Source organism: Pan paniscus, chromosome 22 (genome assembly GCF_029289425.2).
Source record: "Pan paniscus chromosome 22, NHGRI_mPanPan1-v2.0_pri, whole genome shotgun sequence".
Taxonomy (NCBI): domain Eukaryota; kingdom Metazoa; phylum Chordata; class Mammalia; order Primates; family Hominidae; genus Pan; species Pan paniscus.
In genome coordinates this window covers 36,228,318-36,245,176 of record NC_073271.2, presented here as the reverse complement: position 1 = coordinate 36,245,176, position 16,859 = coordinate 36,228,318, and the positions used below count along the sequence as shown (strand labels likewise).

Below are 16,859 nucleotides of genomic sequence, written 5' to 3'. Positions count from 1 at the left end.
TAAGTGTTCGCTGAATCCATCAATGCTGTTCATCAGCTCAAAACCTTCTTCTGACTTCTCATTGTCTGCCCTCCCCCGGTCACATTTGGCAGGTTTTCAAGGTCTTGCTCCACTCTGTCCGTTCCCTCCTGACTCACTGCTGGGCAGGTGCGCACCCTTTGTAGGCTCCACTCACCCCATCCTCCTTCTACTTCTCTGAGCCGTGCCCCGCCCCCTCCCTCCCCCCATCAAGCCCACCTGGGCTCTGAGTCTTCCCACCACTTCAGACCACCCATACTCACACTTTCTAGATGCCTGCTGGCCTTCACTTTCTTACCATGCATTTCCACACTTCATAGTTCTCTACAGGTTCTTAAGTGCTTATTTCCTCTCTGCAGGTCGATTATAAACACTTTCAGGACGGAGAAAGCTTTCAGAGCCTTGAGAGATCTAGATCCATAGTTTGTACTTAAATGTATGTGTGTACGTGTATATGTATATACATACATATGTACATGTATACATATATACGTACACATGCATGTGTGTATGTATACATACATGCACACACATAAACACACATATCTGTTGACTGCCTGAAAGTCTACAAAACCTTTATTCCCTAGAGCCTCATCTTGGTGGCATTCGCATATCTTTTTTTTCTTTTCTTTTTTTTTTTTTTTTTTGAGACTGAGTCTTGTTCTGTCACCAAGGCTGGAGTGCAGTGGGGCAATCTCGGCTCACTGCAACCTCCGCCTCCCGGGTTCAAGTGATACTCCCATTTTAGCCTCCCAGGTAGCTGGGACTACAGACACCCACCACCATACCTGGCTAATTTTTGTATTTTTAGCAGAGACGGGGTTTCGCCATGTTGGCCAGGCTGGTCTTGAACTCCTGACCTCAAGTGATCCGCCCACCTCACCCTCCCAAAGTGGTGGGATTACAGGTGTGAGCCACCGCGCCTGGCCTTATACCATCCTTGAAAAGGCTCTGGTTTCTAAATGAGTCCTACACATCAGCCTAAATCCTACTTTGACCTGGTGGACCATCTTCACATCAGCAGGGTGGAGTTAGCACCAGCCTCTCTCTCGCCCCACATTTAATCACCCCCAAATCATTCCAGAATGATTCGGGGCTTCATGAAAGAGATTACCTTCCTATTGGGTGTGCACTCACCTTCCCATGCCAGTTTTCAACCTGGAAACACCGTGATTCTGGGATATTTCCTTAGAATGTAAGTTCCGTGAGGACAGGGGTCTTTTGTCTTCTTACAGTTCCAAACTCAATTCTATTCCCCGGTGCCTGGAACAAGGCCTGGCACACAGCAGCGAGCCCGAGAGTTCTTGCTGGGTGCAGGCCTGAGGGTCAGTCTCACCCGGTCGTAAGCGTACCTGGAGACGCCACAAACATGATCTGTATTTTGACACTTTCTCGCCAATTAGACAAGTCAACCAGGACATCATGAAGGACAGAATGAGAGCGCGGGCTCTGGGGCCCAACACCCATGTTCAGATTCCGCTCCTGCCATGCATACTCAGGTGACCTCCTGTGTCCATTGACGGTCCAGTGTCTCAGAGGGGCTGGGAGGGCCGGATGCATTCACAGGTAAAGGAAGGGTGCCTGGCACAGACCAAGTTGCACTGTACGTGGGTTTGCGGCTGCTACCGGACCACCGCCCCAGCATCGTGGCGATGACTCCACTTTATTTCTGCTTTCCTACGTGGGTGTGGGCGTTGATTTCGCTCTTGTCCTACCTCAAGACTTCTTTAGTGTGTTCTTTTCTCTCCTGTTTAGGCTCCCAAGAAACATTTGCAAAATGGGATTATCCGTGGCTACCAAATAGGTTACCGAGAGTACAGCACTGGGGGTAACTTCCAATTCAACATTATCAGTGTCGACACCAGCGGGGACAGTGAGGTTTACACCCTGGACAACCTGAATAAGTTCACTCAGTACGGCCTGGTGGTGCAGGCCTGTAACCGGGCTGGCACGGGGCCTTCTTCTCAGGAAATCATCACCACCACTCTCGAGGATGGTAGGTTCGGCCGGGGCCTGGTCGTGGCTTTTCCCTCCGCAAAGGTTCCCTCAGGTCTGCCCCGGGGCTCCCCCAACCTCGCACTCCCCCGCCCCCTGACTTTGCAGTGACCTGCAGGGCCTGGGGTCTCGGGTGGAAAAGCCTTCCCTCGTGACCTCGCCCACCCTGCTGATCTGCCCCCCTGGGGCAGGGCTGGACTGCAAAGCCACCAAGTCCCTCCCTTTTCAGACTCTTCCTCATTCATTTCAGGTACAAGAATTGGGCTTTTCTGGAGTGAAAACAAGGCTCTGTCTATTACTGCAGAAGTCTCACGAGAATGCAGAAATGCTATTTGCTAAAAAAACTCTCCCAAATGTTAAGAAGGTCTTTTTAAATTTATTATTTTTTTATTGCTTCCTTTTTTCAAGCATTCTGAGCACAGAGGAAAGGAATTTTCAGATCGCACAGTGATCGATCGCCCCCTAGCGGCCGAGATACCTTAATTAGCCCTTCCACCATGTCACTGAGAATAACCCAGAAGCTCAAATTTCCAGTAGTGCTTGAAAATAGAGAACCCTGGTATCCAGAGGCACAGTGTTTTAGGCAGGAAGTTAAGATATGGGGTTATTTGTAGCAATAAGTGGTAGCTTTGAAGGCAGGAAGCTGGCACTACATTTACCTCTTGTGCAGTTAGTCATTTGATCATAGATTTTTTTTTGAGACAGAGTCCGGCTCTCTCTCCCAGGCTGGAGTGCAGTGGCGCAATCTTGGCTCGCTGCAAGCTCCGCCTCCCGGCTTCACGCCATTCTCCTGCCTCAGCCTCCCGAGTAGCTGGGACTGCAGGCACCCGCCACCACGCCTGGCTAATTTTTTGTATTATTAGTAGAGACGGGTTTTCACCGTGTTAGCCAGGATTGTCTCGATCTCCTGACCTCGTGATCTGCCCGCCTCGGCCTCCAAAAGTGCTGGGATTAGAGGCGTGAGCCACCGCGCCCGGCCCTTGATCACAGGTTTGAGGAGGCAGATAGGACTTGCACCTGTAATATCTGACAATTTTTGCGAGGAGAGGAGTCTTCAGTGACTTGCAGCCTGAACACTGGAATTGTCTATCTTCATAATTGCAATAGTCGTTAAATATGCCTTTGTTTTTGCTTCAATGCTCATTTTTCATTAAGATGCGTGTCTCAGCCAGTATTTTGCACCGCCCCCCCCCCGCCCCCGCCCCAGCGCCAACATTTAAGGTTTACAAAAGCTCAGTACTAAAAATATTTTCAATATTCTTCTGACCTGTCTATGGTCTGTCTTCCCTCTAGGGAAAGGGATGAGGATGAGACAGGAGAAATCTATGATTATATTTCTACTTTTTAGCACTTTACAATGGTTCAGCTTCCAATTTATATGCCAGATATTACTAAATACAGAGGTACCGTACTCTATAAAGTAAATGCAACTTAAAGAAGTAACTTCCAAGAGTAAGGGGAAAATAAATCAGACAAACAATGATTTTCTACTCAGGCAATAAAATTAAGAAGGGTACACGACTCAAGTCCCAACAACTGTCCTAAAAGTAAAGAAACTAAGTTGGAAAGAGAGACTATGGAATCCGTTAGAATATATGCATTGACTCATGATATTTTACTGAGCACTGAGTTATCATAAGATTTTTCCAGAGAAGTGATCTTTGTTATTTTTTCTTTCATTTTGGGGTTGAGTGCAATTTTTTGCTTGCATATTGAAATATTAAAATACGTTGCTTTTTCAGTATTGCTTTGCTCATAAACCACCCACAGTTATTACAGATTCTAATTATTTGATTTCAGTGCCCAGTTACCCCCCCGAAAATGTCCAAGCCATAGCAACATCACCAGAAAGCATATCAATATCCTGGTCCACACTTTCCAAGGAAGCCTTGAATGGAATTCTCCAGGGGTTCAGAGTCATTTACTGGGCCAACCTCATGGACGGAGGTAAGAGGACTAAACTAGGACTTTGGGTTTGCCTCCAGAGAATGCATGATGGAATTTGCAGACCCCTCCTAGTTCCTAACAAGGGGCTCAGGATATGGCGGGCACCTCTTTATCAATAGACACTTTCCCCTTTTCTGTCATCCCTCATCTGACATTTGAACAGGTCTCTCTGTTTAAAACATCACACACCTTCGAAACCCAAGTTGAAGCCTAGGCGGGGGCGGCACTTGGGAAATTTCAACATGGATGTATTTTCCTAATTATGAGTGTCTATGTCAAGGCTCTGCAGGCAGCACCAAAACCTCCATCTCTATCTAGAACATTCTGTGTGATATGTATTCTAAAATGTTGGCCTCTTCCTACTTCCCAAATAGAACTCCGCGGGGAAACGTTAAATTTCCTGTAGTTGTGCTGTAAGTGGGTGTGGGAAGAGTGCCCAGGCACATGGAGGGGGGCACTCAGGAGGGGGCCAGGAAGTTCAGGGTCCTCCCGTTTTGTCTCCTGTTTCTCTTTCTCCTCTTCCTTCCCCTTCTCCTCCTCTCTCTTTTCCTTGTTCTTTATCGTGTGTGTGTGTGTGTGTGTGTGTGTGTGTGTGTGTGTGTGTGTGTGTGTATTTCAAGTGGTAGGGCAAAATGTTCCTGTTTGTTTAGGGCAAGACTTTGAATAAATGACTTTCTCAAGTGGCCATAAGATTGGGGCCACAAGTTTCTTGCAGCAACACCTCAGTGTCTTCGCCCTCAGGCTGCGAGTGGTGCCCACCAGGCTGGGCCGGGCTGCGTGAGTGTGCTGGGGCAGAGCGAGGCTGCAGCCCCCAGCAGGAAAGGCCTCTGGAAGTCTGCTCACTGTCTCTGTCCCAAGCCTGGGGGGCCCACACCTGCCTCCTCCCCTGCCCTCCATTTCCAGCCCCCTCCTGCACCCCCCGTCACTGGACAGTACCTTCCCTCTTGTTTGGGGTTTCTTTTCTTTTTTTGAGACAGGGTCTCCCTCTGTCACCCAGGCTGGAGTGCAGTGGCACGATCTCAGCTCACTGCAACCTCCACCTCCCCGGGCTCAAGCAATTCTCCTGCCTCAGCCTCCCAAGTAGCTAGGATTACAGGCGTGCACCACCACACCTGGCTAATTTTCAGTATTTTTAGTAGAGATGGGGTTTCGCCAGCTTGGCCAGGCTGGTCTTGAACTCCTGGCCTCAAGTGATCTGCCCACCTTGGCCTCCCAAAGTGCTGGGATTACAGGCGTGACCCAGCACACCCAGCCTGGGGCTTCTTTCAACCCCTCTGACTGGGTGTGATCCCTGATGAGTGCTCACCTCTAATTTTGGGCAAATGCGGTCAAGGACCTATCCCTTCCCTGCTCAGGATCACCTGGATCTGTTCTACCAGGCAGACCCCTGTCCCCATGCAGGTAAACATAGGGCCCCACAGGTGGCAGCAGCCTCCACGGTTGGTGCAACAGTAAAGGCAAGAAGACACATGAGCAGCACAAGCATTACTGGCTCAGCGAGCACAGGCCTTTGAGCCTTAGCTCTGCATGTCCCTAACTGTGTCCCTAACATGTGTTTCTCAGGACTGAGACCAGACCTCATGCCTTTGTTGCCACATGTAGTACCTGGAGCAGTACCAGCCATGGGAGGCAATCTAGAAGGACCCCCACCCCTTGGTCCTGCAGTAGACACATTTGCCAAACACCCACTCGACACTGAGCTCATGGGAAACACCAAGGTTGCTGTGTCTGTCCCTGTGGAGGTTCCAGACCAATGACGGAGGGAGATGCTAATGAATACAGAACCACAGACCCAAGAAGGGACAGCCCCACAGAAGGGCAGATTTAAGTAGATGATTCTGTAACACCTTCACCCCTCCCACCTAAACACAAGTTTTAAAACACCCCAGAGTAGAGAGCAATGAAAATTTGCAAAAGTCATCTATTTTATGGACAAAATACCATAGGATATCGTTACATATGTTTCTTCTGATTTCTACTCCTTATATTGAGTGGATGAAATTAAATACCCTTAATGTTCTTTGAAAGGCAGTGTTATGCTAAGATGTCTCTTCTGTTCTTGTTGGAAATATTTCAGAATCCAGTGGTGACTTCATCCACATCACCCATATTTTCTAAACTCACTCACATTTGCTAGCATTGCCTGCTGGTATCTTCATTCTAAAATGAAAGATGTGGCTTCATACCTTTAAAGCTTTGAAAACTTGAATATTCAAAAACATAATTCTTTAAATAAAGAAATGCTTGGGAGTGTGCATGCAGCTTTTTAAAGATACTTTCACTCATGGGATTAAAATCAAAGTGATGAGATAAATGTGCGATGTAGAAGTCTGCACTTCATTTCCGAAAGATAAGCAAGAAACCTTCAGAAACATGAACCTGCCTGTGAATGGTCACTCTTCCTGCTACCTGAGAGATTTCGTTTATGAGGCAGGTCAGTTCACGGGGCTACTGGACACTTTTGCACAAACTCCCCAGACTGCAGCCTCCGGGGCTGGCTGGATTCCCACAGACACTGAGCAGGAAGTGACTGCTGACCGACACCACATACACATGCACACACACCACACATGCATGCACCCCACATACACCACACACCACACATACCACACACACACACCCCACATACACCACACATACCACACCACACCCACACATATCCCACACTCACCACACACACCACACCTCACACACCCCACACGCACATGCACACCCACCACACATACACACACCCCACATACACCACACATACCACACCACACATACCACACACACACACCACACACACCCCCCACATACACCACATATCACACCACACACACATCCCTCATATACCACACGCCACATGACACACACCCCTCATACACATACACAAACTGCATGTACATCACCCACCACATGACACACACTCCATATACACCACATACCACACCACACGTACACAAACACTACATACACCTATGAAAGGAAAATATCTTTTCGGCCCCCAAAATCACTAAGGAAAAGTCAAGCTGGAAACTGCTCAGGGCCAACCTGCCTCCCATTCTATTCAAAGTCACCCCTCTGCTCACTGAGATAGATGCATATTTGATGGCCTCCTTTGGAAAGGCTGATCAGAAACTCAAAAGAACACAACCCTTCCCCTCTCACCTACCTGTGACCTGTAAGTCCCCTCCTCACTTCCAGTCTTCCTGCCTTTGCTTCAAGTTGTCCTGCCTTCCAGACCGAACCAATATACTTCTTACCTATATTGATTGATGTCTCATGTCTCCCTAAAATGTACAAAACCAAACTGTGCCCCAACCACCTTGGGCACGTGTTGTCAGCACCTCCTGAAGCTGTGTTGTGGGTACGTCCTCAACCTTCGCAAAATAAACTTTCTAAATTAACTGAGACCTGCCTCAGATTTTCAGGGTCCACATACCACACCACACACACCCCACATACACCGTGTACCACACCACATGTACACACCACACATACACACACCACACACCATACCACACATCCCACATACACATGCATACACACACCACACATACATACACACACACACAACACACACTACACACACACTACACACACACCACACATACACCACATACCATAACCCCAGGCACATCTCACATACACCACACACCACACCACACACACCCCATATACACCATGTACCACACCACACATACACACCACACACACCACACATACACACCACACACACCACACATATACATGCACACACACCACACATACACCCCACATACACCACACACCACACCACACGTACACGCACCACACATACCACACATACACATACCCCCCATACACTGCACACTATGCCACACATACAGCCCACATATACTGCACACCACATACATACACACCACACACACCACACATACACCACACACCACACCACACATACACCACATATCACACCACACACCCCCCCCACATACACGTACCCCACATACACCACACACTCACCACACACACCTCACCTACACCACATACCACACCACACACACCCCGTATATGTCACACACCACACATACACAAACCCCACATACACCACACACACTCTGCATACATATGCACACACACACCACACACACCCCAATACACCACACACTACACTGCACACTACACTGCACATACACACACACCACACCACGCACACCCCCACACACACCCCACATACACCACTCACCACACCACACATCACACAACACATGTAACACACCCCATGCTACTCACAACATATACCTCATACACACACCACACACACACAACACACACACACACCATACACACACACCACACACACAGGTGCACACACACCATGCACATCGCATACCACAAACACCACACACACACCCCACACATTCACACAGGCTGAGAGGGGCAAATGTTGTTACTACCACTGTAATTAGCAACAGCCCGAATACTTTCCAAAATATGTCTAAGAAAGAATTCTGTTGTTAATGTGGTCAGATGAAATAAAACTGGTTAGTATATTTGATAGGGAAGGTTAAATAAACAATATTTTGATGAATTTTCTGATTTTTTTTTCATGGTCAGAAAGTTAAATCATGGTTAAGGCCTGAAAGAAACAATTTATTTGAGATTGCTAGGAAAATTGTATCCTTTGAAAAGTTACCATTTTCCTCTGAATTTTTGCTAACTTCCATCTCATCCATCTTTCTTCATGGAAAAAATGTTACATTCTGAAAGGAAGCAACAATTAGGTGCCAACTAGAGTGTGTGGGCAGCTGGGGCTTGCTTCAGAAGCTATTCCTGCACCTATTGTTTCCTGCCTTAAAACCCTCTGAGAATGAGGCAAGATATAAATACACAAAACTATTTTGTTTAAAACAAAATTTTTAATAGAAAAAATCTGATTTCTAAATTTATTTTATATATTTTTTTAATTTTATTTCACTCATGACCTCAACTGAACAATACACTTCAGTTAATTGTGTGTGTGTGTGTGTGTGTATTAAACAGCCCTACAGGGGCATGAAAGCTAGACTGTAGAAATTCATGTTTAAAAAGAAAAAGCGTTAAAAAGAATGACAACCTAAACACTCAGTTTTGTATCTGGCTTTCTTTTATTTCATTCTTTGCTTTTTATTTCTTCCATATCTGCTAGTCACCTAGTATCTGTCATCAGGAAAATAGCCTTCCTTCACAGTCTATGAGGCGTTCTAGCAGATAGAGCCAACTGTGGCTCAGGTAGTTTTAGAAATCTTAAAATTGGGATTTTGACTGCCTTCGTCTTCATGGTTCATGATAAATTAGTTAATCAAAATAACTTGAACCCCCCAAATGTTAATTCTAATTAGTATATTAACCATTAGCATTTTTAATCATTTTGTTTTAAGTGTTTGCTTTTTTTTTTTTTTTTTCTTGAGACAGAGTCTCGCTCTGTAGCCCAGGCTGGAGTGCAGTGGTGTGATCTCGACTCACTGCAAGCTCCACCTCCCAGGTTCACGCCGTTCTCTTGCCTCAGCCTCCCGAGTACCTGGGACTACAGGTGCCCGCCACCATGCCAGGCTAATTTTTTGTATTTTTAGTACAGATGGGGTTTCACCGTGTTAGCCAGGATGGTCTCGATCTCTTGACCTTGTGATCCACCCGCCTTGGCCTCCCGAAGTGCTGGGAATACAGGCATGAGCCACTGCACCGGGCCAAGTGTTTGCTTTCTTTAAGAAGATCAGAGAGGCCAGGTTGTCCTTCTCCCTCCCCACCAGGCTCCTCTTCCTCATTCTGTCTGATTCAAGAGTTGCATTCTGATTCAAGTATTTGCCGGAGGGTCACAGCTTTCTCCTATATTGTGAAATGATCCTACTTTTTCTGTGAGGTGGACACCCTGCACTCTTGGGAAAAAAAGACCTTCATCAAAGTCTCATAACCAGCTCCCAGCACCCTGCCCTGATCAGCCCCTCCCCTCAGCTGTATTTTTATTGATTTCGTGTGTATATATCTGTAGGGATGTACGTGTGTGATCTTTGACAGTGAAGTTTCTAAATCTGAAAAGATCTTAATGAGTTCTATATTTAAAGTTTGTCCATTAGCATATGAGTTTTTAATTAGTTTGTTTAAAGACAGGGTCTGGCTCTATCCTTCAGGCTGGAGTGCAGTGGCACAATCACAGCTCACTGCAGCCTCCAGTTCCTGGGATCCACCGATCCTCTCACCTTGAGCTACTTGGGAGGCTGGGACCACAGGCATGAGCCATCATGTCTGGTTACATTTGGGTTTTTATCCTAATCCAAAAGACTTATGTTAAATATATTCAGGAAAAGGAATATAATTGAATATGGAAAGACCCGTCCTTCAGAGATGAGAATTTCCAATCCATCTGGGACAACCAAGTATTGATATTTTGACTGCCTGGTGACCACACATGCTCACACAGTCTCCTCATTTTCGTAAGCCCTCCGTTGAGATTTCCAAATTGTGACCTTTAACAGCTGGCACCCTGCTGGCCTCCCTAGAAGACAGGAGTCCAAAGGCCTGTCTTTGGGCCATCTCGCCCTGCTCCCTCCCCAGCAAAGCCCCAGCCTACAGAACTGTCTGCTTCTGGTGGTCCCAGGCCTTTGGCTCCCACTGGGGCCTGGACTGTGGGAGCCACATGGAGCCCCTTTACCCCTCTTCCTGCAACTCCTAGAAGGCACAGGGGCTCTCTGGCATGTGAGGGACAGGCCTCAGCCATCCCATGCAGTATTTGCCATTCTCCTTTAATGCTGTATTCGTTCCACATTGATCTTTTTGGTGACAAAAAAAAGATGAACAAAAGATGTTCCACAGTCATCGTAATCACAAAATACATGGCTATTCATTTGTGAACCTCCATGCAATATCCTGGACACATAAAATACATGGCTATTCATTTGTGAACCTCCATGCAATATCCTGGACACACAAAATACATGGCTATTCATTTGTGAACTTCTGTGCAATATCCTGGACACACAAGAGAAAAGAAAAACAATGAGCAGGAAGGAAAACCAAGACAGGCAAAAAGCAAAAGCCCGTTTAATCTGGCCGACACGACGGCTCGTGGGTGCCTCCATTTTCAGCCCATTTTCTGCTTTTTCCCAGAGCGACTGAGGAGAGCAGCTGAGATCCGCGGCCTGTGCCCTCAGCCACTGTGCTGGGCTCCTTGATCCTCTCTGTCCCTCGACTTCCTTGTCTGTAAAATGAATGGGTTGCAAAAGTAATTGAATAACTCTGCTGGTTGTATAAGTTACTATCTGTACTTAGAATAGCATAGCACTGGCACCTAGGCAGGCATGCATATCACATCCACTCCCTATATGGAGGCCAGGGAGAGTGAGAGGGATTGACAAGCAGCTGGATTGTCAGTTGACGAGCAGGTCTGCCAAATCAGAGCTGTTCAACAAGGAACTCCCCGGACCTGCTGGTCTCTTGGGGTAACCGGCCTGCTCTGGGTACCAATGTGTCGCTGACAGCCCCTTCCCCTAGGGGAACAGTTCTCAGGCCCTTCTCATGCTCTGAAGGCGACTCATTTCAAAACCCATCAGCCAAACACCAAGGAAGTACTTAGCACACCATTTGTAAGTTTTCTCAAATTGCCGTGTATCATATGCTGAAGTTGAGAGCGCATAGTGTTCCATCTGTGAATATTATTAGTTGATCCCACTCCTGAAAGTGAAGCATTTTTAGCTGACACCAAGTTTCTGACACATGGGCATGTCACTTCAGGATTGAAGCTGAGAGGAGTTCACTCCAGGTAAAAAGAGGGGTTGGCTGAGCCACTCAGTTTAGCTCAGGTGTATTTTTTTCTTATTTAAATATGTTATCTTTTCAGCTTTATTAAGGTATAATTGACAAATAAAAATCGCATATATTTCAGGCATGCAGCTTGTTTTGATGTATGTATCCAATGTGAAATGCTCGCCACAATCAAGCAAATTAACAGCAGGTCCACCATCTCACATAGTTGCCATTTTCTTCCTCCACCCCCAAATGATACAAAGTTTCGGTTATGCAAGATGAATAAGTTCTGGAGATCTAATGTACAAAGTGGTGACTATAGTTAAAGACACTGTCTTATAGACTTGAAACTTGCTGAAGAGGGTAGATCAGATATTTGAGATGAAGTTAGGTACTTAAAAATACATGTATGTTAAAGTAGAGCTTGTTTAAAATAATAATAAAACCCCTCAGCTTGCAGAAGCTTCCTAATGAATAGTCGGCAGTGGGGCTGCCAAGTGTGCAGCATGTGTGTGTCGCCCTAAGTGTGCTGCTAGGGGTGCAGGGGACATTGCTCATTAGCACCTGCTGAAGGGTGAGTGGCAGCCCTGGTGCTGGCCTTGGGTTGATAACACTTAACTTGGAGCGAATTACTTCGTTTTCCAGACCAACGTTCTGCCTTGTGTTCTGGAGCAGTTTGGTGTGAATGTTCTTTTCCAAAGGGCCACATGACACCATGAGCTCACAGGATGACTGTGCACAGTCCCTTTGAGAATTCTCGTGTCCAGATGATGGCTGGATGGGTGATGACATGGCACAGGGACAGTCAGTGGGGACAGTGCAGAAAAACGAGCAGAAATGGGCTCAGAAGTGGGATTTTGTTTTCTTGTTCTTGTCCTCCAGAGCTGGGTGAGATTAAAAACATCACCACCACACAGCCTTCACTGGAGCTGGACGGGCTGGAAAAGTACACCAACTACAGCATCCAGGTGCTGGCCTTCACCCGCGCAGGAGACGGGGTCAGGAGTGAGCAGATCTTCACCCGGACCAAAGAGGATGGTGAGAGACGGGTGGGCGGTGGATCCCAGCAGTTGCTGGAGGGGCTGGGTCACAGAGAGCTCACTTGCCTTTACCCTGCAGTTCATCAGGCTATTCTCAGTGCAAACCTTTGCTGCCCTCCCAAAATATCCCAGTGCAATTCAGACCATTAACTTCCTCTCTTGCCTTTGGTTGATGTGTCTAATCCATTGCTTCTTCTTCCTCTATATTTTTTCTTCTTTCTTTTCTTTTTTTTTTTTCTGTTTTTTTTCTTTTTTTGGCCAAGTATTATTGTAAATAGAAACTCATTTTATCCTAGAGCTGTAATACTTGTCATACATGTTTTGTATCTTGTTAGAATAATTTTAGTAGCTATTCAGCTATTAGTGTAAGCTCTGATTAAATCCATCCTTCCACTTCTTGAAAATTATGTACAGACTGAAGTTCTATTATTCTTTGCCAGCTGAATCACTTTAGAATAAGTCCTTAATTTGAGAACTTCATGTTAATTTTTTTTAATTCTTGCAAGAATTCATGGTGATTTAGTAAAAATTTAAATTGCTGCTCATTTTGTTCTACAACAATAATTCTTGCTGTTCCTTACAATTTGGACTGGGTTGTGTGACTATTACCCAACGTACAAAAACCATACAACAAAGGTTCTGTATTATTTTAAGGGAAACTCTGAGGGGCCTTAGCCAAGCCTGTTTAAGGAACAGATAAGTTCTGATAAATACTACCGTGGTAGTGAGAAAAGTAGCCTCCACCTTAATAAAGGAAGGAGCAACTGATGTCAAATTGATGCCCACATAGAACCTTCCCAAAATATTCCAGCACAGAAGTATGCATTGAGATGAGATATTAGCAGATCTAAATGCTGTGCTGGATTGTCTCTGCAACTTTTGTCTTCTTGCCGGGACTCTGTACAGGGGCGGGAAAGCTGTTGGCCATTGCTGGTCACCTCCTGTGTATGGGCAGGTTTGATGTCTATGCTATCTCCCCCACTACTAGAGTATCAAAAATGCTGTTATTCCATCCCATATCTGCTCTGATGGAAGCAAAGAACACCTGCTCAGGGGCCATGATACGCTCTTCTCTTCAGCCTTTCTGCCCTTGACAATGACTCCCTGTTATTCTGAGCCTGCCATCTTCCACCTCACTCTCTGCTCTCACCTTGGCAAGCCAGGCCTTGCTCCTCTGAGCAGCCCCAGGCATCCACTCTCACCTGGTGTTTTTGCTGCCTCTGTAGCCCTTCTCACATTGTAATGTCTACACCCAAACTAATCCTCATTTGCTTTAGTTTTTTTCTAAAATGCACAGGTAGTCCTTCCAGGGAATGTGCAGGTGTCAGCCAGTTCTGCTCTAAGAAATTGGATTATTTAGGGAATCTAAGGTTCAAATGTAATGCCATTAGGAAGTCACACATCAATAGAGATATCTAGAACGCTAAGTCCTGAGTGAAGACAGCCATAATTTAATTTTTTAAAAATGTAATAGACAAACAGCTGTGCAAATGCTGGCTCTGTCACCTGCTGCCCGTGGGTCTTTGGGCACCTTACCTAAGCGTCTCTGAACTGGATTGTCCTCAGGGACAATCTGCTGTAGCCATCAGACTGCACAGAACAAGTGTATGAGAGCTGAAGTGGTGTCTGAAAATACCTGCTTGCCACAGAGTGGGATGCTTCCTGACCCTCAATATTTGATTATTTGCTCTTCACTCCTTCAGAGTAGGGGTGAAATACTCCTTTTTACATTGCTAGGCAATAATGCAAATGTCACTGGAATTATTATTTAAAGAGCAAATTGATCATCCACAAAATGTTTTGCATCTGCATTTTTGGAAGAATGTACAGAAATCCAATAAGAAGGGAAGGCTCTTCACAGATCCTTATTAACTCACAATTTTAGATCAATTTTTAGTTAATATTCGAGTTTTAAGAATCATGGAGTTCTGTCTCAAAACTTGACCCCAAGGCCCAAGGTCTAATTTGTCAATCAATTATGCTTTGCTTTTGTCTCCAGTGCTGATAGTGTATGGAGCTGGGATTGACTATGGAAAACCCTGCCTTGGGTACCCCAGTTACCCCAAGGAAGATGCCATGAATCCCACTTTTGCTGGTGGTATGGGACAAGGACTATGCAGAACTGAGTGTCAATATTTCTTTAGGATAAGTCTGCATTTTCAAAAAGAAGTGGAGTGGTGGATCACTTGAGGCCAGGAGTTCAAGACCAGCCTGGCCAACATGGTGAAACCTTGTCTCTACTAAAAATGCAAAATTATCCAGGTGTGGTGGTGGGCACCTCTAATCCCAGCTACTCGGGAGGCTGAGGCAGGAGAATCACTTGAACCCAGGTGGCAGAGGCTGCAGTGAGCTGAGATCGTGCAACTGCACTCCAGCCTGGGTGACGGAGCGAGACTCTGTCTCAAAAAGAAAAAAGAGGTGGAGTGAAGATTGGGTGGAAGAAGAGAAGAACTAGAATAATATCACTTCATCTCCCAGGTTCACATGAAAAATTCAATAATTTAGAAACAGTGAAGAATTGTGTCAACCACTTTTGTAGACTCAATACCTAATATAATTAGGCATTTCAGCAGTTTACAGAATTAAATGCAATTTTATTTATCTGATTGGAAGAAGGGACAAAGGACAATTCAGAGAACAAATGCCCAGTCAAATTGATTACAGATCGTATTTATACTTCAATGAGAAAGCTTTGTAATTTTGAAGTTTGGATTACACTTACAATTTCAATTAAATTGTGTAAAAATACAGATAGATTTCCAGTAAAATAATAATTACCAACATTTGCTCAGTTCTTTCTCAATAAGATACTATTTTAGGCTCAGGTTGAAGTTTCAGCATTTATCAATGTTCTTGCAAGCGAAGAAAGATGGCTACATTAACAGCGAGCATCCGATTCAGTTGTCTATGCCAGACACACGTCCTGTACCAGTCTTCCTAATCTAGGGAGCCTGGAGGCTTAAACTGTGTTATTAGGTCACTGGTCATACTAAAAAGAGAAACTTAACCTAATAAAGGCAAAAATTTACTTTTGCAAGGGATTATTTGCAATAGAAATATTTGTTTAGAGGACAAGTCTGTGATTGTTCTCTACAGGTAGTTTCTCTACCACTGTCTAAAGATTCTTGGGCTCATAGACATATTCACAGTTCCATGGACACATTCTCATGTCTGTGGTCATAATCTCAGGGCCATGGACATAGTCTCTTATCCATAACTATAGTCTCCGGTGCATGGACATATTTTCATGTCTGTGGTCAGAGCCTCAGGGCCATGGATATCATCTCTCATCTGTAAATATAGTCTCAGGTACATGGACATATTCTCATGCCTGTAGTCAGAGTCTCAGGGCCATGGATATCATCTTTTATCCATAAATATAGACTCAGGTGCATGGACATATTTTTTGGGGTCTGTGACTACTGCTCACAGTTCACGTTCTCTTTCCAGGACTGCTCTATCAGTGAGAACTTGTACCCCATTATTGCTGCAGAAACACGAAGGACGACTTGGTGATCTGGCTTTTCTGTTTTTGAGCACAACAACAACTAAACCTGACTTCTAAAAACAGTTGTGAAATCCTGATGCCATTTTATTTGCCAATACTATAATACGAGTCAAGCCATAAGGAAAGAGAACACAAACAAAATGCAATCTATTAATCTTCCAATTGCTGTTTTCACTCTGAAGGCAAAAGCTAGTTTCAGCCTTGATCCCTTTACACAAGAGTAAACTTTGCATATGTATCAATAGAGATAGTTAAGTTCAAATATTTACTGAACACATCACTAATGCACCTAACTCTGAAGGTACATGTGAGAGGGCCAGCAGCAGGTGTAATATGTGATCTCTACTCCCTCCCCACCGTCAATTAGCAATCTCATTGGGAGGAGATCTGAAAGTAGAGCTAAGAGGAAGCAAAAAAATAAGCTGACATCCGGATACCTCTGAATCTTCTGACCACCCATACTTTGAGCCATACATACTTGTGAAGGTGTGGATAGTGTGTGCCTGTGACGTGTGCTGGGGTGACTATGTGACCACACCTCAGTAGACCTGAAAGGGGGTAGATTGCATGCTATGTTGGCATAGCCACCAGTGGTGCTGCCCCTCAGT

General features: G+C 45.4%; 1 protein-coding gene across 3 annotated transcripts in view; it reads left to right on the top strand.

The window, feature by feature from the left end:
• DSCAM (DS cell adhesion molecule) overlaps nt 1-16,859 on the top strand; it is an 827,811-nt gene that overhangs the window by 693,709 nt on the left and 117,243 nt on the right. For all 3 annotated transcript variants that reach the window (XM_034948080.3, XM_063601284.1, XM_063601283.1), the window contains exons 17-19: nt 1,774-2,014; nt 3,814-3,960; nt 12,586-12,741. In XM_034948080.3, coding sequence (XP_034803971.3) covers nt 1,774-2,014; nt 3,814-3,960; nt 12,586-12,741 — 544 coding nt within the window. The remainder of the gene's footprint in view (nt 1-1,773; nt 2,015-3,813; nt 3,961-12,585; nt 12,742-16,859) is intronic.